At 37.5% G+C, this 24,016-nt stretch overlaps 1 protein-coding gene across 2 annotated transcripts; it reads right to left on the bottom strand.

Annotated features, from left to right (window-relative positions):
* Positions 1-56: 56 nt before the first annotated feature.
* atrxl (ATRX chromatin remodeler, like) lies at positions 57-23,665 on the bottom strand. Of its 2 annotated transcripts, none has more exons than XM_081365866.1 (34): positions 23,412-23,665; positions 22,859-22,977; positions 22,690-22,745; positions 22,073-22,122; positions 21,867-21,988; positions 21,625-21,741; positions 19,034-19,143; positions 18,790-18,857; positions 15,785-16,286; positions 14,282-15,266; positions 13,964-14,027; positions 10,234-10,394; positions 9,807-9,974; positions 9,621-9,693; positions 9,428-9,500; positions 9,120-9,326; positions 8,644-8,767; positions 7,643-7,752; positions 7,411-7,554; positions 6,044-6,221; positions 5,822-5,959; positions 5,505-5,680; positions 5,301-5,418; positions 4,627-4,730; positions 3,939-4,024; positions 3,504-3,637; positions 3,208-3,349; positions 2,569-2,666; positions 2,373-2,481; positions 2,111-2,288; positions 1,388-1,555; positions 1,134-1,283; positions 643-699; positions 57-533 (listed from the first exon to the last, which is right to left on the bottom strand). In XM_081365866.1, the coding sequence occupies exons 1-34, from the start codon at positions 23,429-23,431 to the stop codon at positions 360-362; spliced, it is 5,283 nt and encodes a 1,760-aa protein (XP_081221992.1). In that variant the 5' UTR covers positions 23,432-23,665; the 3' UTR covers positions 57-359. The 2 variants fall into 2 exon arrangements, with proteins under 2 accessions (XP_081221992.1, XP_081221991.1); XM_081365865.1 differs by having other exon boundaries at positions 58-536.
* Positions 23,666-24,016: the final 351 nt, after the last annotated feature.

Genomic DNA, 24,016 nt, shown 5'->3' with positions numbered 1-24,016 from the left:
CACAGTAATAAGAGAAACAGCGCCTGCACAGGACACAGCAAGCAAGTGGGTTTTTTTCTATCAAGCAAGTGTATCTTTATTTCTTTTATCTTATTACATCTACAAAGCAGTTGAACAGAGAACAATCCTCACGTCATAAGACAGATTGAGCCGACTTTTAAGACCTTTTGAAAACTAATTTCTTTATATTTAAACATAAAAAGTGTTAGCAAAGACACTTAACAACTGTCTTTTTGTATACAGGCTTCTGAACCCCATTGTGCCCAAAAGGAGATACATTTCAGCATATTCATACTGGTTTTGAGGTAGTTCGAAAAGCAATAGATCTTGGACCTTTGTTATATCAAGTCAATATCAGGCTATGTATTTGCTTTTGAAACGGAGTAAACCACTTTGGGTTGCAGCTGGAAGGTGATGTTGGGGTTGTTATAAACATCCAAAGCAGCAGAATGTTGGGCATTGCCTTGTTTGACAGCAAGTGAAGTTGGAGGAACGCTCTTGGTTGTATAGCCAACATTTCGTAAAGCCACAGCCTGCTGAGAGAAAGAGATAGATTTTTAGTACTGCAGTCTACAGCTGCAGAATTTCTGTTTAATACACACACAAATACAGAATCCTTAAATGTTAGCGATTAAACTGTACCTGTAGATCCCGATTGGCTTGTCTGGAGGCGGCTTCATTGGAGATCTGTACAGCGGCCTGAAAGAGACAAATCATGACTGAGCTGTTGAACAAATGTGACATGCAGAATGAAGGCTAGTGACAGACAATTTTTATTTTCACATAAAGGTCAGGGTCGTGTAACCCAGGTTTGGGCAACCCCAATCTTTAAAACTGCCTTAAGAAGATAAAGCTCACAGAAAACACAATAATTGCTGTCTCAGTTTTTGGTCACTCTCTTTTTTGCACAGAAATAAAATTTTTGCCTAGAAGTTTCTAGGATGCCTGGTAAGACCTTGAATAGCTGGTTCAGGTGTTTTTAATTGGGGTCAGAGCTAAACTCTGCAGGACAGTGGCCCACCAGGAGCAGGATTGGACATTCGTGCTCTAAAAGTGTAAATTACCAGGGTTGTGATGTACCACCTGGGGGCACTCTGTACCACAGTTTAAAACCACAGACTAGCAGTATGCACCTTCTTTTCTGCACGGTATTCATCCCAGGCTGCTCTGCGCTCTTCCTCACTCAGCTCCTCTTCCTCCCGGTGGTCTAACAATGAGTTGTGCTCATGATAACTTACTATGAGCTGCTCACAGCTCTGCAGCAGCCGGACCAACACCTCATCCTGATAAAGGATGACAAAAAGAAGATAAAGCCTTGTGGTCATAATTATCTCACGTACCCACATCTGTGTGTTGTACAACAGCAGGTCCATGTATGCGTGTTTACCGCAGGCGTTTCTGTGTGTTTACTGGGCCGTAGGTCTGGCTGGAAGTGGTACAGCTCGTTCAGCTGACTGTGTGTGAAGTGTCTCTGAATCTGCTGCTGGTCCAGAACACGGGAGGACAGAGACTGCTTAGCAACCTGCCGCTCATAAATGTTCTGTTCCATCGTCCCCTACACACACACAAAAAAGAACAAACACATTAAAAATGTATATATAAAAATATTATAAAATATACAGTACCTGTCAAAAGTTTGGAAATATTTAATGATAATAATAACAAAGTTAATGTTTTTGAAAGAAGTCTCTTATGCTCACCAATGCTGCATTTATTTGAATAAAAATACAGTAAAAACAGTAATATTGCAAAATATTATTACAATTTAAAATAAATTCTATTTATGTTTTAAAATGTAATATTCCTGTGATGGCAAAGCTGAATTTTCAGCATCATTACTGTCTGATTGTTTTATTGTTATCAATGTTGAAAGTAGCTGTGCTGCTATGCTTAACATTTTTGTGGAAACTAATACTTTTTCTTTTTCACAGGAATACATTTTTTTAAAAAAAATTTATTAAAATAGAATACAATTATTTCAAATTGTAATATTTCAGAATATTAAAATGTTTACTGAAACATTTTAATAAATTTTAATAAAATCATTTTAATAAAAAAATTTCTTAAATATGAGAAGTCCGCCCAAGTATGTGTGATTCTATGTGCATACCTGAGCCAGAAAACGATACACAGCTACAGTTTTTTTCTGCCCAAAGCGATAGACTCTGAAGATGCTCTGGATGTCATATGATGGATTCCAGCAAGCGTCAAACACCACGACTCGGTTTGCAGCAACCAGATTGATTCCTAGAGACCCCGCACGGGTTGAGATCAGAAACAACCTCCCTCTGACACAGAGGAAACACCAAGAGTCAGGACAAGAAATCCAGAAAACTTAAATGTAATGTTTATGAGCATTTTGTGTGCAGTACCTTATGTTTTTAGTGTTGTTAAACTCTTGAGCCCATCTCTTGCGAGCACAAGCACTAGTGTTGCCGTCCAAACGATAATAATCTTTATTTTTTACCCACGATTTCTTTCCTGCCAATACACACACAAAAAAACACTATTGTATACAATGAACAAATGACAGCTCAAATGACAATCCCCTGTAGAAACTGTTTTTACCCTTGTATGGACACCCTTCCTTCCCGCTGGTCTCATCTGCATACAGGAGGAAACTCTCAATAAGGTCCAGTGATATCAGAGATTGACTGAACACCAACCTGAACAAAAGCAAACAGCATTCATTCATGTGTCCAACTTAGTCACTCTGAACATTTAACACACAACCGTTTAATCCACAATATCGTTTAAAAATACAGTAAAAACAGTAATATTGTGAAATATTACAATTTAACGTGATTTCTGTTTTAATTTATTTAAAAATGTAATTTATTCCTGTAATGGCAAAGCTGAATTACTCCAGTCTTCAGTGTCACATGATCCTTCAGAAATCATTCTACTAAGCTGATTTGGTGCTCAAGAAACATTTCTTATTTCTAATTATAATCAATGTTAAAATGGTTGTTCTGCTTAATTTTTGTATGGAAATTGTGATATGTTTTTCAGGATTCTTGAATGAATAGAGTTCAAAAGAACAACATTTATTTGAAATAGAAAGTTTTTATAACAGTCTTTACTGTGACTTTTACTGTCACCATTTTAAGCATTCTTGTTTGATTTCTTTCAATGAACCAAATATGAATATGAACCAAAACAAAGCTTATAACAAGTGCTACTTCTATTCAAGCACGAGTTCCTCACACTTTGTCTTGTAGCTCCTCTGCCCAGTGTAAAATCTCCAGTAGCAACTGTAATTTCCCAGAATGCTCCAGCACCTTGGCATCAGCTGCTGTTACAAACGGCAGATACCAGTCCGCAGATGTCCTGCTATCCATAATAAATCCTGAACAATAGACAGAGACACTAAAAGTGAGACAGACATACAGACAAAGAGAGACAGATTCAAAGAGAGAGAGAGAGAGAGAGAGAGAGAGAGAGAGAGAGAGAGAGAGAGAGAGAGAGAGAGAGAGAGAGAGAGAGAGAGAGTGTACATGTACCAGCTTCCCCACCAGGAATTTCCATTGTGGGTTTGTTTGTGACATCTTGCTTTTGATTGGACCCACAGACTGAGGAGACTGGATCAGTATCTCCCTCTCCATCACCCACTAAACCTGTGATCTTTGCATCTCTCCTATGAGACAGATGGTGGAAACATCAGAGCAAACCTGGTCTTGTGCAAAATTTGACTTCTAGCAGATCTCTCAACTGTTCTACATAACTGTTTATTACAAATAAAATAAAATATGTTCTGGTCGGTTGTGATTGTGTCATTCAAGCAGCAGTCTTTCATTTACCAATTGTTTCCAAAACAAAATGTTCTCAAATTACTCTTCTATTCAAAGTCACTCTAGCATTAATGTGTGATATTTTACAAAAGCATGAGAAACATTATTGGTATAGAAAAGACTGAAATCTGATATGACACAACATACCTTTCAGAGCCATTTGGCTTAGGAGAATCTCTCTCCAAACCTGCATCCAGCCCTGTGAAGACAGGAGCAGGCTCTTGCTCTTTCCCCTGCATCACACAGAAATATATAAGGTGATGGAGAAAAATCAGTGACAACTGATAGGATGTTTGTAAAAAGGAGTCATGATGCATGTACACTACCATTCAAAATCTTCTCATTCTCACCAAGGCTACATTTATTTGATCAGAACGACAGTAAAAACAGTAACATTGTGAAATATAATCATTTAAAATAAGTTTTGAATAGACTGTTAATAAGTTGAATAGATTTTAAAATGTCATTTACTTCTGTGATGGCAAAGCTGAGTTTTCAGCATCATTACTCCAGTCTTCAGTGTCACATGATCCTTCAGAAATCATTCTAATATGCTGATTTGCTGCTCAAGAAACGTTTCTTATTTTCTATAAATGTTGAAATCACTTGTGCAGCCTAACATTTGAGATTTTTTTTTAAGGATTCTTTGATGAATAGAAAGTTCAAAAGAACAGAATTAGTTTGAAATACAATTTTTAACAATGCGAAAGTCTTAACTGTCTTTTGATCAATTTTATGCCACCTTGCTGAATAAAAGTAATAATTTCTTTATTAAAAAAATCTTACTGGCCCCAAACTTTTGAACAGTAGTGTATCTGGATGAGGGGGTGTATACCTTATTCCTGCTCAGCTGAGCAAGTTTAAGACACCAGGGATGAGTCCAAATCAAACTCAGAACATGAAGATCCTGAAACAAACTGTTCACACCTGCTCCTTGCCCTAAAATAAAGACACTGTTATCATTTCCATGCTATCAGTCTTTTAGCGCAGTGTGTGTTAGAATTAAATGGTATGACAAAATTAATACAATGTTTGAAATTAAAATAAAATAAAAACGTTTTTATCACATCACCCATATAGCAATTTTAAATCCATGTTAGTATCTAAGGCTATTTTTATGCAATACTGGATTAAAATATCAGCCGATATTGGATATTTAATCTTAATTGTATTAATTGCTCATTTATCCAATTTTTACATTTAGATGATATTTTACACAATCTAAAACTGACTTAAAATTCATCTATACAACAATTTAATAACAGTGTTAAATCTCAAAATATATATTTTGGTACATTATAATGCCATGATGTTTAAACTAAGCATTTTAAATGACTGATTTTAGTTTTTAGGGTTTTATTTTGAATTTATTTAGAAAAAAAAAACAAGTATAGAATTTCAATATGAGCCATACCATGATAACAAATATTAGCTTTATCTCTACAGGTTGACACTTTTCTACTGTCACAGTACTAGTCCAGCTCTAGTGTGTGCTTGTGAGACTCTGACCTTTGTAGTTTTGCAGATAGTGTGTGTATAACCGACACTGCAGAGGTGTCATCCGGACTGACAGCACATACTCGCGCTTGGGTGGCAAACAGGACGTCAAAACTGCATAGTCCCGCCTCTGCAACACAAACACAAATCATCAAATACAAAACATTTAGCCTTTTTTTCCACAGCCTCTAGCTCTATTTATTCTCTCTCTTTCACCTGTATGAATCCTGACATCATCTGATGGAGGACGTGCGATCTATTCTTCATCAGTCTGACATCAGCAGGGGTGGAGTCTGCGCACTGGCCGTTCTGGATTGGATTAATAAAACGGTTTCGGAACTCCTTTAGAGAACCCAGCAGGTTCTCCTTAATGAAGTTTACCATGCAGTGATCTAGAACAATAAACAAAAAAATTGACACACTTTGCCTTTAAAGTCAGACAACCTCAAAAAGATTGATTGAATTTAATATTAAAAACATAAGTAATTTTTCACAAGCAGATTTTTATAGAAATGGAGATGAAAAGTGATTACACTCAGTGAGGTTGTTTTGAAGCGGTGTTCCCGTCAAAATGACTCTCCTACGTGTACGTATAGCTCGCATGGCTTTTGAGATGCTGGAGTCTGCATTCCTAAGGACATGGCCCTCGTCACACACCACCAGATCAGGGCCTAACACACACAGGTTTTAAAATAATTTAAAAAACATTTTAACTGTACTCAGTATTTGAAGATGGATTATTCAGAAGAATTTACCCGGATCCAGGAGAATTGAGCGGAAGCTTTCTTTGTGTTTGCTGTATTTTGCACTATCTGTGTTCGTCAGAACACGAAAAACCTCATAACCCATGATTATCACGCCACCATTCTTAAACCATTCAGTCAACAGCTCAACGCGAACAGCCAAAGACTTCACCGTAGCCAGCTCTGCCACCTGTGTGAGGCAGACCCAAGAAAAAAGGCAGAGATGATCAGAAAAAAATATCAGTGATGTGGTCAAAAGTCTATATTCAACAAACAGGCAAGAAAACAAGACTTTTTTTTTTTATGCAACACAAAAAAAGATTATTCTTAACAGATTTTTCTAGGTTCAGTGATTCCAGGTCAGTGATCTTAAAGGGATAGTTCACTCAAAAATGATGTCATCAAATTTACATAATTTACTCACCCTCAAGTTGTTCCAAACCTGTATGAGTTTCGGTCTTCTGTTGAACATAAAAGATGATATTTTGAAGAATGTTGGGAACCAAACAGTTGATGTACCCCATTGACTTGTCTTCCATTGTATTTTTTTCCTACTATGGAAGTCAATGGCTACAGTCAACTGTCTTACCAACATTCTTCAAAAATATTTTGTGTTCAACAGAAGAAAGAAACTCATAAAGGTTTGGAACAACATGAGGGTGAGTAAATGATGACAATTTTAATTTTATCCCTGGATTAATGTAACCCTGAGTTAGCCTTATTATCCCTTTTGCACTGTCAATGTTTAAGTTCAGATTGAAAGTGGCCTTAACCTCGGGTTAAAAAAGGGTTACATTATGTGTAGTTTAAAAAGCCTAAACATTGCTTGAGCGCTTTATTCCAAGTCTTCTGAAGTCATGTGATAGCTTTACATTAGAAACACAAAATTAAAGATGAATAAATGCAACACATATAAGGAGAGATTCAGATCTGAAAAAAGCCCCTATGTTAGCTAGTTCTGCAACTTTCTAACTTACACTTCCATTCAAGTTTGGGGTAAAATCTTTGTTTTTTAAAGAAACTTATTTTATACAGTAAAGATTAAAAGTGACAGTAATAACATTTATAATGTTACAAAAGACTTCCATTTCAAATAAATGCTGTTCTTTTGAACTCTGTATTCATCAAAGAACATATCGCAGTTTCCACAAAAATATTAAGCAGCACAAGCATTTTTAACATTGATAAGAAATGTTTCTTGAGAACCAAATCAGCATATTCAAATTCTTTCTGAAGAATCATGTGACACTGAAGACTGGAGTAATGATGCTGAAAATTCAGCTTTGCCATCACAGGAATAAATTACATTTTAAAATACATTAAAATAGAAAACAGTTATTTTACTTGATCAACACAAGAAGTGAAATAATTCTACCGACCCTCAGTCTGTGTGGTCTTAAGCCCCTCTGCCACTGGTCAAACTCACTCTTCCAGTTCAGCACCGTGTTGAGAGGACACACCACCAGAGCCGTCTTCAGTGGCAACTCTTTACACAACAGCACTGTGTGAAGGAACACGATGACCTGAAACACACACAGACACAGATACTGTCTGTGAAACTTCCACTTTCTGATTTTTCAAAGAAAAGGAGAATATTCATGTGCCCCTTACCTGAAAGGTCTTGCCCAGGCCCATGCAATGGGCCAGAATACATCCGGAGCCTGGAGACGACTTCACACTCTGAACAGACTCACAACAGCAGTCCCACATGAACCGCACACCTAACAACAAATACATATGCACTACATGAACCATCTCCACCACAAACTGTCACTAGGTCACATCACTGGCTTTCATTTCGTTCATGCTGCTTCATAAATGCATGTGAATATTAAAACAGATGAAAAACAGTCATGTTCTGACTAATTTCTACTGTTGTAATCGTTAGGAAAATGTCATAGGGCATATCCTCTAATGTAGCCTTAAAAGTTTGTTTAAAAAAAAGAAGTAATTAATACTTTTATTCAGTAAGGATGCATTCAATTGATTAAAAAACTATGTTTTTATTTATCCTTTTGAGTCTGCCACAGTTCTTCAATGGACTTTATAATTGGATAAAATTATACACCAGGAAGACAAAAAAAATAAAAAAGAGTTTTGGAGAGCTCCTGTACTGCACAGTTATTACATGTCATAATGACAGACAGAGGTGAGTTAATAAATTTGAAAAGCATAAAATGTGTAAGTAAAATAATACAATGAACATTATTTGACACATAAAAATTGCCTTGGCAATTTGACCCACAGTCCACTCCTGCATATTGACTCCTGACCCACACCCGCAAATGACTATGTTAGTATTTTTCAAAACCATTACATCAAATATTAGTGGTTAACCCCATGATTTAGGCTGTCTCTTTATGCAATACTAGACTGACTCGATGATGGTGAGATCAGATCTCTGTTGCAGGATTTTTGCTCACACAAATATCTCACTGTATTATTACAATATTTGCAAGAAGAATCTTCAGAAATCAAATAATTATATTTTCTACAGGCACACTTAAGCAAAATAAATAATAACCATGTTAAAACAAATATTTTTTGTGAATCATCTAATGTGCCTCGTGCAACTTACTGTATTAACACTGTACAAAGGCAAATTTTCTCACCCTCTCGCTGGTGTGGTTTAAGTTTATTCAGAAAGCCCATGTGCACTTGCAACATAGGCTTTTGCGTTACATCATCTTGCTCAAGAACCAATGGTGTGGCCTGTCTCTCAGAAACTAAGATGACCTAAAGTAGGTGAGAGGAGAATTTTTTTTTACAAATGATAGACAAAACACTAAATTTATCATTCAGGTTAAAAGCATGTCATTAATAATGAACATTAAAAAACACTGAAGGAATAGTTAATAATGAAAATTCTGTCATGACTTAAATCACCCTCATGTCAATCAAAACCTGTATGACTTTCTTTTGTGGAACATTAAAGATATTTTGCCCAAAACTATATGGACAAAATAAATAAATAAAAATCCCACAACATCTTGACATGAAAAAGAGTAAATGAGGACAGAATTTCAATATCTTAAATCTCTTTAATATTTAAAAATGTAACATAATAAGACACTATGCAGTTCATCACCTCTGGGTCTGCTTCTTCCCGTTCTCTCCTTTCACGTTCCAGTCTTTGTTTTTCTCTCTCTGCTAATCTCTTCCTGCGCTCCTCCTCTTCTTTCAGAGCGCTCTGTGTCTCCCGGGCCAGCTGACCCACCTCTAGAAGCCGTCTGATCTGCCTTCTCCCTCGAGGGGTGCTCCTCAAACTTTCCTCGGTGGTTGGAGAGACATCATCCTACATATCGACCACCCCAAAAAAATAAAATTAATAAATAAATAAATAATTGAAGAATCCACATTCACAGCATCTATGATATAGAAGGAACAAACACACACATCAGCAGCGGTGGTCTTGTCAGGTGTGCGTGATGGACTTTGAAGCTTCTCATTATGAGTGGGTGACTGGGACCTACAAAAATGAATACATTGGGAAAAAATGGTAGGTACTAATTGAAAATGTGCTTTTTTATTCAAGTGTTTGATGTCCATTACAGACTCCGGTTGATTAATATGATATCTTGAGCTTTACCCTATTTCCTCAGACTCTGAAAGGCTGAGGTCCTCATATTGGGCAGAGTCAACCGTTTCATCACTGCTGCTCACTAGGATTAAAATGGAAAAAAATCTAAATAACACCAGGTCCGAACAAATAATCAGAACGTTACATTATTTTTAAGAGTAAAAAAAAAAAAACCTGTGCAACTGTTTAACTCACCAACAACGCATCCTAAATCTTGGACTTCTCTTTTACTCTTCTTCTTCTTTTTCTCCCCTTGCTTTTGACTTTTTGCTTCTCCCTCTGATAAGGTAAGACCATGTCGCAACAATCGGTGGCGGTGCCGTGACCCTGACTTTGACCCACTGGAATCTGAGCCATCATTGTCTGAAGAGAAACTATTTTTGTTCACGCAAAAATAAAATACAAGAATATCGTCTAATAATATTTTAAGTATTCGAAGGATCTGCTGCATATGTTAATAAAAGATATTATAAAGTGTTGTAAAGCTACATACAATACAGTGAAGTTAAATCAGTTTCAGATGCTGTTTGTTGTTTTCATCAGAAATGCCATATACATTAAGATGCAAAAGTAGTTGCAAGGTCTGTTCTCCATGGTACCAGTGGTATTGGCCTTCACTCACCTTCCTCATCTGTTGTCTCAGATGCTTCGCTCTTGCTCTTCTTCTTTTTCTCCTTCTCATCCTCTCCTCTCGTGCTCTCTGATTGCTCATCTGAGCTGGCGTCCAGCTCAGAATCAGAGAGGTTAGCTCTGATCTGAGCCAGCAGAATCTGCCTCGCAATTCTTCATAAAACAAATGATGGGATGAAGCAGTAAAGAGAATAGAGAGAGAAAAGGGATGAAGAGAAAAGAGGGACAAAATGTGAGGTGGGTGACCAATGGATTCAGACTCATTAAACAATGCATCTTCCTCCAACCTCTTTCATTGTAATTTCTCAAAAGTGCACTTAAATAGTAGCAATATTGCATGTTTTGTTACACAGAAACAATTCAGAAGAACAGAAGTAGTTTCTATTCTTTTCTCTTTTTTTCATTTAAATTAGCAAGGACGTAAATATAAAGGACATACCAACATTTAAATAACAGGTTACTAAACAATGAAAAATATCAAATGGGCTATAAAGTGGTCTGTTAGTTTCACAAATATAAAAACCCTTAATTTATGAGTGAAACGTAAAAAGTCAGACAAGAAATGTAGATGAGGCATTCTGAACCTCTGAATATGACAAACTGAATGCAACACCCCCAAAAACTAAATAACAATAACCAAATATATATAATACAAAATGCACAGAGGCTGTTGTGGCTGGGGTATAAACTTTTATTACAACTACAATTCATATACAGTTCTTACACAGTTATTTACATTTTCTCTTCTCAGATGCAAAATAATGCATGCTTCTTTCTGGTGAAAATAACGAAAAGGCTGTTTCTGCATAAAACATTTTAATAAAACAATAGCAGTAATAAATACTTCCAAACAAAAGGACATTAGCATGCAATAAATATTTGAGCTCTTAGGGTTTTTGAAATGCAATGAAATCCAATGAAAGTGAGAGGATTCTACAAGAAAGTAAAGACAACAAACAGAAAAAAGAACACTTTGAAAGATGGGTGAAAAAATTGATTATTATCAGAAGCATGTTAATGTTAATGCATGTTAAGGTCAGGCAGGGTTCCCACTTGGTCCAAGATATATATTTCTTCAAGCCATTTTATGTGACGCACATCTCTAATATTTAATCAACATCTGTGGCCTGCTGTTGTTTGCCTTAGAAAATTAAAGTTGACGTCCATTAGATTGCAAAAATGAAAAAACATTTTTGCAGTACTGCACTTACAATGGAAGTTTTGTAGGCTTGAGAGTTTAAAGGCAGAAATACAAAGGTTTATTTTACATGAATTCTCCAGTAAAAATGTTTGCCATTTGAACTGTAACGTTCAAATCTGATTGACTGAGTTAAGAAACACTTAACACAAACACAGAAGATATTAATCAGAATTTGGTCACATTCTGATTCGATAGCACCAGTGTCATGTTAAACATGTAATGTTCAATGGTTATGGAGACGAGTCAAGCTAGTTTTCCATGGTAATTGACAGCATGCCACAGATTCTGATTCCGCTGGATTTAATCTTGATTATAATTTTGGAAGAATCTTCAGAAATCTAATAATTATATTTTCTACAGGCACACTTAAGCAAAACAAATATTTTTGTGAATCATTTAATGTTTACAGGTAACATAGCCACTGAGGTATCGTGGTTATTGGCATGGTTCAATATGCACAGCTAATGTGAATTGGCCTTTCATTTGAGTGACAAAAGAAGCCTCCGGAAGATTCGAACTGTCCACTCGAATGAACCTGATATAGTAACTATCCTTTGGAAAATAATAATAGAAATAATAATGTATTGAAATATGTATGGTATCAATGTCAGTTGATATCAATGAGTGATTTCTGTGCGGAGAACAGAAATGACGGTGAGTGTGCAGAGACTATGACGTATTCCTGCTCATGACAATACACAGGCAAACGTAAACGAAAAAACAAAACGATATGATTCTGCGATGTCATTCATGCCAGAATACATGAGAACTGACCCCAGTTCCAAATCCCGATGGGTTCCAGGATTTCTTCATTTTATGAAAACGTTGTCAGTGATACGGTGAACCAGTTTGATTAAAAGGTTACAGTAAACACATTTTCCAAGATACTGAGGTACATTTCCCATGATTTTTCCATTATTGGAAAATCGCATTACAAAATTCAAAGTTTTCCAGGTTTTCCAGGATGCGTGGGAACCCTGTTAAGCTACAGAAAAAGAGACGAAACGGGGAAAGAACAGAGAACAAGAGAAAGAATAAGTGTTTATTGCCTCTCCATAAGAACCATGCAAATAACACACAGAAACCACTCATGTGAGAGTGAAGACTACACTCGATCACGCGCTGCTTTTAGCGACTGACTACACACAAGCTTACAGTTTGCATGTTGGGCCTGAAAGAGCATCATCACTGCCACCTGCTGCTGCCCCATGAACATTTGAACACAAACTGAAGCCACGTCAACCAAAGCAATCGTTTCACATTTGGGTTGGTTCAGCCTTCTAACCGATTTTATTTATATGAATATTAAAAAAGGGTGGGAGCGAGGGGGAAATAACAAGTCTGCCATTAATCAATGAGTTAGAGCGCATGCACCACCTGCGAGGCCATGGCTCCAATCTAAACTACCATTTAAACCACCAACTCAAAAACTTTAACGTGCTGGAGTCAAGTTTTCTGTTCCCTCAAATTTCCAATCCCTGACATCCATCAACTTCTGCTAAAATGAACAATCATTAACAGGATAAACTTTTGACCTTCTCACCAATTTACGAGGACATAAATTCTGTGTAAATGATTTGAAAATGTAATACTGGACCAATAATAATAATAAAAAAAACCGCAGGTAACAACGTAAAAAAAACAACGTTAACTTATTTAACAAAGGCAGTTCAGACAAAGGGATAAACAAATCTTCAGTTTAAGCTCCTAAATGTAGAAAATTCAGTTGTCTGTCGCAGGATTAATCTCCTGAAAAAGAACAAACACAACCGCGTTTAACATAAATGCTAATACTGTACGACTGCGTTTCACTCTACCTAAGAAACGTGTTCACTTGAATTCCACCAACAATGACATTTTACTGTCAATAACAAAAGTGTTATATGAAACTAACACCTACCGTTAGCAAACCACACAGCCTTTGTTTTGACTGACCGAAAACATTACAGCGTGAGAACCGGGAAGCTGAGCCCTAAAACACAAACACACACACAAGAAGTTGTCTGTCTTACTGAGCACAGGATCCATCAGATCCGAGGTTTAGAGTCTTTCTACCCTCTTAAAATCTTTATTAGCAGCACAGACAGTAAAGAGGACAGTGTGGCTTTCAGGAGTTCTGCTAAAGACATGCAATGGTCTGTGTCAGTGAAGTAAAATTCAAACACAGGAGCTTCTCCGGAGATGATTCACTGACTTCCGTTAGACAGTGCAGGCTCAGAGCTTCCCCACTGACGGGCGGTGTGTGCCTACGGCTACAGATTCTCTCTACTGCGTGTGGAAGAAACTGTGGGGAAATAAAAATCGGACAGTGTTGATCGAGCCAAAAAAGCGTGTTTGGGTGAGAGACATGTACAAAAGCCCTGTCTAGCGGCTGTGCATGTGAATGGAAGGGAAGCTTGCGTGCTTTTAAATGAGATTTGGATCAAAGCTCTCGCTGTAGTGGGTTTGGGACAGTCGGAGTCCAGTGGAGAAGGCCTGTGCTGGGAAAGTGTGTGTGGCCCTGGTGTAGTCAGAATCGTACCTATTTTCTAAATCATCGTCCTCCACAGACAAAGACGGACCTGGCTGGATGTCCATCTCATCACCTAGCGATAGACAGAGAATAATAAGAATGATTAAAATTAGAAACAAAATGCTTCTGAAATATAAAAAAACAAAATGGAAACTGAAAAAAAAAATGAAAAGATCAGATTATGAAAAGTGCTCTCTTCATGTCAGATTTTTTACATTTAGATTACAAACACTTTTATGTTTACATTTTTTTTTCTTAAGAAAAACATGTTCCTGGTATTACTGTATAAAGAAAATGTTGACTTTTTGCACCCACACACAAACTTACCGGAAGACTGCTGGAAATTTCCAGAGCCCAGCAATGTGACGCCCTCTGTCAGCGGTTTGATCCTCTGATCGTCGGAGTCGCTGCTCGGACCACTCTCCAGTTCCTGTCCTCCCACCTCACTTGATGAACTACCGCTCTGTCCTGTCATCCTGGCAACTTTGTGGGCTCTTCCTCTGGTCATTCTGACCGCAGACCCCTGGTCTTGGGAGCCCCTCCTTGAAGACGCAGAAGAGGATGACGAGGACGATGAAGATCTCTCCTTGAGATTCCGCTTACGAGAGCCTCTGTCGGGAGGGGTGGTTTTTACCAGCCCAAAGAGCCGCTGCTTTCTGACATGCTGGTTTACCTCATCCCCGTCCCAAGTGCTACCTACCAAACCCTCTTCCTCACTATTCGCCATGGCAGCAGCGGTCTGGAGCAGCACTTCAGGCACCTCGTCAGAATCAGAGTCATCCTCAGCTAAACCAGCATGCTCGGCAGAGGGGTTTGTGTTTGTCCGCCGACGGCGCGGTGTGGTTTTTACACGTGGAGAACGTTTATTCTCCTCTGATAAAGACAAACTTTTTGGGTCAGTTTGACCCTCCTCCTCCTCCTCCTCCTCCTCTTCTTCCTCCTCCTCCTCTTCCTCTTTCTCTTCCACTTCATTATTACCACAAAAATTCTCCACGTGTCGATCTCTCTCAGTCATTCCCTCCATCTCGATCCCTTTCTCCATCTCCACCTTTGCTTCACTTTCTTCCAGTGTTCCATCAGTCACTCCAATGTTTACGTTTTGTCTGTCAGGTGATGGATCAACAGAAGGAAAGTTGCTGCTGATGGGCTGTGGGCTGACTGGTACGGGAGTAAGTTTGACCACCAGCTCTTTAGTGAGTCCAGGGCTCCGTGATGACATGGCCTTCTTCGGTCTACGTCTCCCTTTTGATTTATTATCTAAAGCACTTCTACTGGCACATTTGGGCCCAGTCAGCTCATGGTCCAGGGCTTCCTGCAATTACAAATTAGATGTTGTTGTAATACATTCATATGAACAAACTGCAAAAAAGTATTATGGTTTCCACAAATATATTTAGAAGCAACAACTGTTTTAAACATTGATAAGAAAAGTTACTTGAGCACCAAATTAGCATATTAGATGATTTTAGTGACACCGAAAACTGGAGAAACGACTGCAATTTCAGCATTGCTATCACAGGAATAATTTACATTTAAATTAGTTATTTTAAATTGTAATATTTCAGAATAAATCTTTGGTCAAATGTTATATCTGCCATAGTTTAACATAAGATGTCTAAATTCAACTTAAACTAGCATTTAAAATGATTGATTTTAGGTTTTAGTGTTTTTTTAATTGTTAATTTTAAAATCAGACAAGTATCGCTATCAGTCTTCACATGGAAATAATAATTACCGGCTTATCTGTGCATCCCTAATCAAAATTGTATGGTTCTTTTATTGTAAGCATTCTTCTTAGTTTAATTAGTAAAAACTGGTAACTTCTTTTACCTGTAATGCACTGTTGGCTGCTTGCAGATCATCCAGTACAGCGCGGAACATCCGTAACTGCCCAATTCTCTCTATCTTCTCTTCTTGGTTTCCATCCTCCTCTCTTTCACTTTGAACAACTGCCTTGAAGGAATGACTCAAAGATGTTGTGACATCTACAAACCGCTGCATTCGCTGATAAAGGCCTGCAGAGGGCACCGTTCCACCTCCAGCCCCCATCAGATAGGACGCACTACGACCCTTGTTCGCCCTCCCCCTGACCGAGTTTGGGTCGGTACGGGAGACTCGTTTTTGAGCCTGCTCCAAGCTCTCTAGAACAGAGTCGCAGGCCAACACCAGCTCCACCAGTGGCTCGGGACTGCACACATAACAGTACCACTTCCTCTCCTCCTCCAGGATGGTGGACAGCTCCTTCCTCCCCAGGTTACGCAGGACACATTTCTTACAGAAGGCGTTACTGCAGTAATCACAGCCAATCAGACTGCCTCCCTCTGCACACCACCTGAATGAACAGGGATTTAGAGCACTTGTTTTACAAACCCACAAATAAGTGAATACATCAACTGCAAACCCTATCTATTAATTGAGATGATGTCAGCTGCTCTGACTTTCATCATCATGTACCTATGATAATGGTGAATCTTAGGCTGCCTTCTGCACAAGTGAATCTCTTAACCCCCTGAGGTCGACGGTATCGCCGGCGATACCAGCTTGCTTTTTTTTTATCAGTGTAAAAGAAACTCATGAATACTCTGTTGACTTTGATTTTCCATAGGAGTTCCATACATCAATCGATTCTGTTAAATGTGTATTATTTTTGTGTATACTCACAATAAAAACATAGTGTTGTGCTTTTCGACAAATAAAGAAAAATAAACACGAAGCGAGTTCTGCCTTCTCTCTGTCCGTGTAGTCCATTCTGAAACGCGTCCGAAAATGAACCATAACTCAGTGAATACTTCTCACACATACACGTGATATATGTCTTTATGAAGCTTGAAATCTCTTCTTTTAAATGAAGTAATTTATATAAAAAACAAATATTCTCATCTTGTGAAATCTGTATTAAAAGAGAGCGATTCCAGTCGACCTAATTAGAGCTAATTCAAATGTAATGTGACTCCGCCCACGGAGAGCGCACGCTATTCAAACGCAAATGGCTGAGGTAATCCGCGCAATCCTGTGAACGCCCCCATCAGCTCGAGAAAACCAAAACACAAGTTTATTCAGAACATTACTTGCTTACACCGTCTTGCAGCGCTGTGAGGAATAATGAGGAATACGAGGAATAGGAGCTGAGGAATACTAGTAAGTTTTTCCTTCTCGGGTTTCTGTTTATTGACGAATGAACGGCATGCGCTCTGTTTTTTTTCTCCATTATGGACGCGAGCTCTAAAAAAAAAACACTAAAAGACTTTCAAACTTTCACAGAGACCTCAAAACAGAAAGTACAAATCCTTTCTTTAAAACGAATTTCGTTTTGTATCAATTGTATCTTAATTTTAATAATTTTTTCATTAACAACTTTCCTGGATTTAAAGTAAATAAGCCTATCGTCAACGAATGATGATGTTTTAGCAAACTGTATTGCTATACTGAGATGAGTAAAAATCGACTGAAATATGTTGAAATAAAATGTTGGCTATTTGTATAAGCAACGTAAACTGCAAATTAACATTTATATGCCCTAATATTTCATGAAAACAACTTTACAGTCAGGCGAAATATGAAAGACAACATTTTGTTTAGTAGATTTGGGTACAGTTCTTACTGTAGAATATACTGCCTCGTCAAATAAGCTTTTGTTTAGCAATTTCTATATATAAAATAGCCTAATATTTTTGTCAAAAATAAAGTCATCAACTAAGATGTTAGCTGTTCCAATGTTGGCTATATTCAAAGTAATGAATACATAGATAAAATGTAGGCCTATAATCTTTCTTTTTTTTTTTACAAAGAAAGAGTACACTTGAAATATTGTTGAAATTGTAATTATTGTTGTAATTGTAACCTTTTTAATAAAATAGCACAACATATGTACAAGATAGATGTAAGCAAAATCTTAAATGGTCAATATAAGTCTTCTTCTAAATATCTTTTGTCCAAGCATTGTGGCTCAGCCAGTTTCACACCTGTGTGAATGGCTCATCATTATGCAGAGTGGGTGGTAATTCAGGTGAAAACCACTCCTCGTTCACGCCCCCTCGCATATTGGCTTTCCAAGCAAAACCTGTTTTACATCAATTTAAATCAATGTATGGTTTTATTTGAACGATAAAGCAAGACTATTTTCACATAATTTTGAAGAAAAAAACTATAGGCGACGACATCCATTGGTCAAAAGTCTTATTGACACATATTTACTATGTGTTTTGTGGCCTTATTTCAGAAATTTTAGTTTTTAGTTTTTTCAATATCCACGCATAAACATTATTCTCTCAAAAATTAAAACATGTACATACACGTGGCTCACATATTATGGTAGCCCTGTTTGTGCTTTATTGAGTGAATTTACACCTTTGCCATTAATATGTTTATAAGCAACTGAAAAAAGCACAAATGTCAGGGCATGTCAGAACATCTCAAGGGCCCAGAAAACCGCTCAGACTCCAGAGGGTTAAACTTGAGAAATGTGTGGGTCAGATGAAAAAAATGAAAAGCAAAAGGAAGAGTGTCTATTTTAAGAAACTTTTTTTTGCTATTTTAATGACATTTTATTTGTAAAGAATATTTGTTTAAAAAGGGGGAGGAAAAATAACCATGTATACATAGCAGTATTTATTGAATGTATGCTGATTTAAATCCTAAAAAACTGATGTTTTGCTAAAACAAGCCACATTTTCTTAAATCCTAAATATATGTATCATAAATGTATCATTTTATAAATGAAGGTACAGGAGATATTAACCCACACATATTAGTTAATCATGTATGATCCTAATCTGCTTTATAAAATTCTCTCTAGACAAAAAAAAAACTAAATTTTTTGACAATCACAAACGTACCTGCATTGCTCGTCCATCCCCTCTGAATCTTTGCTGATGTCATCACTCATATAATATTTAAAGCAACTCTACAAGAAAACAAACAGATTCTTATAAAACTCTGTGGAAGATTTCACTAGTTGTCAAACATGCTCTAAAAACAATGCAGGTATGAGAAAGTAGCGTTGATTTTAACTCTCCTGTTAACTTTCATATGCATAAACAAACATTACACAGATTACTGCAGAGGCTCACATTTACATACCTTGCAAATAAGCACTTTAAGCATAGGGTGTCTGTAGACTGAGTCACGTTGGAAATGATTCACCTGCTGACCGCACGCTGTGCAGTTTACCCTCTCCAACTCATATCCTCCTAACACACACAAACACAAATCAGAAGAGTTTACCCTCATAGCCTGACACACACAGCTAAAAGCGCCACAGAAAATGGTCTGAATTCCCCATTGTGAGGAAAGTTATTTTGTGTAAGATTGGGTGACAAACTATCTTTCAAGTTTAGCTGATAAACTGTTTCTGGCATGAACACTGAATTCTTTGTTTTATGTGTGCTACAAAACAGTGTTTTGAGATTGGGTGCTTGGGAACCTCTCTGATAGGATTTGAGGTGGCTGTTAGTCTTCTGTCCCGGGAGCTCTAACAATAACAAAAGCATCACCATCAGTTTGAAATTTTTAATTTAATAAAGGGATATTATTAATTAAAGATTGGGGTGGGCAATATAACCAAACCCTTATGTGTCATGATATAGTCAAATTCTGCTAAGGAGAAATTACATGTAACAAATCATGTAAGAATGTAACGTCTTTTATCAATTACTCTGATAATTGCCTTAATCTTTTTAACAACTGAGACGGTAGGCAATTTTTATCAAATGTAGTTTGATTATGGTCAAGTTCCCAAAGCTATGTTTATAAGAGTCAATTATGTACATTATTGTCTCTGACACACAGCATGTTGAAGTCGCTCGGGACACCATTTTATCGGAAAGAGATAACCGTCAAAACATCCAAAGGGTTTTCCAGGAAATGCATGTACTCCTTAGTAGACCTCTGCTTCTCTAACACAGAGCAGTCTGCACAGCGCTGCTTCATTGAAACAAATCAAACGAATGACTCAACTTACTTATCTAGACATTTACCACCACCTACTGGTGGTTTTAGTTACTTATTTAAATAATTTAATTGAAAAACAATTTCCTATTTGGGGATAGTTTGCCAAAACGAAAGTTCTGTTTATATATTAATTAATCGGCACATCATGTAATTTAGATGTTTAAAAACCATCTTCGTTTTAGGCAAGCAGTTTTTGCTGTATTATCAAAATTGTGAAATGAAATCATTATCTAAAATTTTGGTGCCATAACCTTATTTATTACAATACAAGGTTACATGGGTCAAAAAAAACTGGGCCAGTAGAAAAAAATCTTTAGTGTTGAGCCCTGAATTATTTATTTTAAGTTATCTTTGTTAATAAAAAGATCAAAGATGCAAACGACAAAAGAACAAATACAATGAACAAAAAAACAAACAAACAGTGCTTTCAGTGTATGAAACAAATACACATTTAACCCTTATTTAAGCCACTTAAAGGGGTGGAATAATGCCCTTTTCACAAGATGTAAAATAAATCTCTGATGTCCCCAGAGTGTATATGTGAAGTTTTAGCTCAAAATAGCCCACAGATATTTGTATATAGCATGTTAAAATGGTCACTTCTTGAGGGTGAGCAAAAACGATTCGTTTTGTGTCTGTCCCTTTAAATGCAAATGAGCTGCTGCTCACAGCACAGGGGGGTGGAGCTACAAGAGCTCTTGTCCTTAGGAGCTTCGATTACCTTACACAGGCATGCACTGAAAATTTCAAAAACGTTTAGCCTTTTATGTTCAAACCGGAGTCAGAAAGATAGAGAGACTCAAGAAGAAGTGACAACATGTAGACAACATCCCTGAATGGTTAGTTGACGAATTTATGTAACTTATGTGTAGTTATCTCCTAGTCATTGATTAGCATATTCTGTATTGATGATCTATAAATCGTGTTCCGAGGGCGGGGTTTATGTACATTTTAGGGTTGGTGATGTCACTAACCCGGGAGGAATGTCATGTAGTCCTTACCAGCCATTTGTTGTAGTCCTTGAAAAGCAATTTCTTTAAAAGAAAATATCTCCCTTAGCTTTGAACTTTGAGCGTGGTAACTTTGCAGATGTTGTTTGTGCTCAAACAGCAACATTACACACAAACTAAAGGTAGAAAAGTGAAATCATAATCAACCACCCATTTAAGTTATTCACTAAAGAGGAGTGATTGATTTTCTGTCTTTTGCTGTTTGATTAACATTAAGGACACAGGAAGCAGGTATATTACACTGCTGTGCACAGTTCTAATGTACTGACACATCCAAATTCTTCCCTATCCATTTACGCTCAAGTAAGAGACAACGCACCATGTTTATGTGAATTCTCACCAAGATTGTGCTGTTATTTCATTTGTATCAATGAAGTGCAATAAGCTGTGAAAGAGAACTGAATTCAGGATAGCATGCTTTCTGAATGGCGGCTTTTTGTGCACTTGCTCCAGCTTCAGGTGTCAGACAGCACAAGTACAGCATTGTTTTGTTTAGTTTTTTGCAACTTATTACACTTAATCTTTTTAACATTAAGCATGTCCTATGCTTTGTTTTCTCATTTTGCATGTTTCTTTATTGATCTAACAAGTCAATAACTTCAAGCAGTTCAATAAATGATACAGCAAAATCTCTATACACACATTGTCGCCAGAATATATATATATATCGGCCAGCCCTATTTAAAGCTTAACGTTGTGCCTCTCTCTTACCTCTGCGTCTGTCACCATCTCTGTGCTGCTTGTAAACACGCCTACTGCGGAATTCTGGACCACGGAAATCATCACGAGCTTCATTAAAGACCGGCTCTGGCAGCACAAACGCCGTTCCTGTGTCAGATAATAAAGGGGCTCAATATCCTAATGTATTCAATAACAGAAACCATAACATAAAATACATCACACAGGCATGATCATCTGAATCAGCCAAGTGAATACGAGAATGGGAGTAGCACCTTTGGGTAGAAAGTTAGTGTCATGGTCGTTGGAGTGGACAGACATCACATCCTCTGCTCCACTCTCAGACGAAGCGTCCGACTCGTTTATCCCGCTGTGTTTGGTGACAACAGTCGGTTTCCTGTAAGAGTAACAGTTTACAAATGAGTTAATCAAGTCAGTGCACAAAGGGTCTCCAGATGTGGTTCATCCTTAATTGACAAACCTTCTTGAACGAGCCGACGAAAACATTCCCACTTCTGAGGGACCGCTGGGCTGAAAAGAAAAAAACATTTTAAAAACAAATAAATCTCAACTAAATTTCAGCCAACTTAAATTACAATGAGAGTTCTTGTTAATCTTTACAATAGAGTGCCACAGGACCTAAAGCCCAGAAACAAGTTAGCATTTTTAACCTTCTGGTTCCATCATCCCAAAGTCAATGGGTTTTTGTTTAAATGCATCAAATAACATCTATGGTTACTACAAGCTCAAGATATTTTCGTTATTCTACTACATAAAATACATCACCAATAACCCACTTGTGATTTCTTTAAGTTTTTATGTGTCTTGAAAAAGGCAGTTGCTAACCTGTGGCTAAATGAGACTAGAGCTCTTGCAAACTATTCTAAATTAAACTTTCCAAATTGTAGATTTTTAAATAAAGATGGAAAGTGTCATCTGAAGCTTAGAGGTGGTGACGTTAAAGTCATGCGACTGTGGTGAGGTTCGTTTATAGCCTAACTTTAACTTTCTGATACAATTGTATTTAGGCTTAGGTATGCAAGTTGTTTTCATTTGTGAAGATCATCTCATCCCTGCAGCACTCTAGAAACACTCTACCTCCTCTGCGGTCTGGACAAGAGCCTGCTGCTCCAGGTATTCTTTGGCCGTAGTTCCTGTCAACGAGACATGATAGAAATTGAACTATAACTGCTCCATTAATGAGTTTATTTTTGGTTCTGGTCAGTTGTGACTGTAATGAGCAATATATTTTCCCTACTGTACTCACCATTCCAGTGTCCGGGTAAAGTAGGTTCATTTTTGTCTTCCGTAGATGCCGAAAGGTACTCATGGAGCTTCCCAATCAGCTCACCTAACTTACTTCCTCCACCGGCCACCGGCCTGGGTCTGCAAAGACAAGACACAGCTCATCTCCATGGCAACTGCCTCCCGCTGGAATCCCTCATGATACATTTAAATACACCGAATAGCCCTTATAAACCTAAAACCACACTACACACAGCCACAGAGAGTTTCTAATAGACATAACCATATCTCAGGCTTCAGTCTGACAGGAATATGTGAGGTTTACGTTTAATAAGACTTAAATAGGGTTTATAGATCTTCCTCAGAGGAGCACCGACTCTTTGTTCGGCTGGTGCAGATAACGTTAGACCAAAACTGCAAAGTCAAAACGTAAAACCTAACATTCCTTTATGTAAGGGAGATTAAAGAGCAGAGATTTAATTCAAACAGCGACTGGATTTAATTGATGTATTGTCGAGGAATATTAACAAACACAACAGTGTGCACGTTAGCAGTGGAAAAGAAAATTTCCTTACCTCAGGACTTCAGTAGACATCGCTTCCTCACGCGCGGTGGTTCAACACACCGCCGAGCATTTAGCACAACCAACAGCAGAGATGCGTTTACCAATTATCGGCATAAAACTTATAATTGTCCAAAAGAAAAAACGAACCACAAGCCAGTTTCACCCGCCATCTTCCCAGTGGAACTTGCGCCATGCAGCCTAAAATGGCGCACCGGAAACTACGCTGTGACCGTGACTGACGTAAGGTGATGACGTAATTACTTCATAGGATTTCGTCATAACCACACGTGGAGACGACTGAGGATGGGCAATGTCAGCTTTATTTTTGCACGGAAATGAGCGAGTTGCAAACAGTATACATTCTGATCACAGTAATAATGCAGAATATACATTTGGTTATTTTCTGCTTACATTAGATTATTGCGAAAAAGCGAATTAATGTATGGACCCAATATGTTACAAGTAGCCTATCAATACACATTTTGACTCAGCAGCATTTGTCCTTGGTATGGACTGTTTTCACATAGGGCGCCATATTAAATGTTTCTCAAATGAAAACGAGCCTTTATTAATATTAATTGATATTAATATTTTGAATTAGCTTTCATTTAAATT

This window comes from Scardinius erythrophthalmus (assembly GCF_964197995.2).
Source record: "Scardinius erythrophthalmus genome assembly, chromosome: 5".
NCBI classification, from domain to species: domain Eukaryota; kingdom Metazoa; phylum Chordata; class Actinopteri; order Cypriniformes; family Leuciscidae; genus Scardinius; species Scardinius erythrophthalmus.
The sequence above is the reverse complement of the archived record's forward strand: the minus strand, read 5'-3'. Positions and strand labels throughout refer to the sequence as shown.

Bases quoted from the DNA above. Each gene is read 5' to 3' on its own strand.
- atrxl (XM_081365865.1), bottom strand. From the start codon at position 23,431: ATGTCTACTGAAGTCCTGAG. The intron at 22,746-22,858 runs GTGAGTACAGTA...TCTCGTTGACAG, and splicing joins TTTACCCGGACACTGGAATG to GAACTACGGCCAAAGAATAC. The intron at 6,222-7,410 runs GTCGGTAGAATT...TGCCTCACACAG, and splicing joins TAAGACCACACAGACTGAGG to GTGGCAGAGCTGGCTACGGT.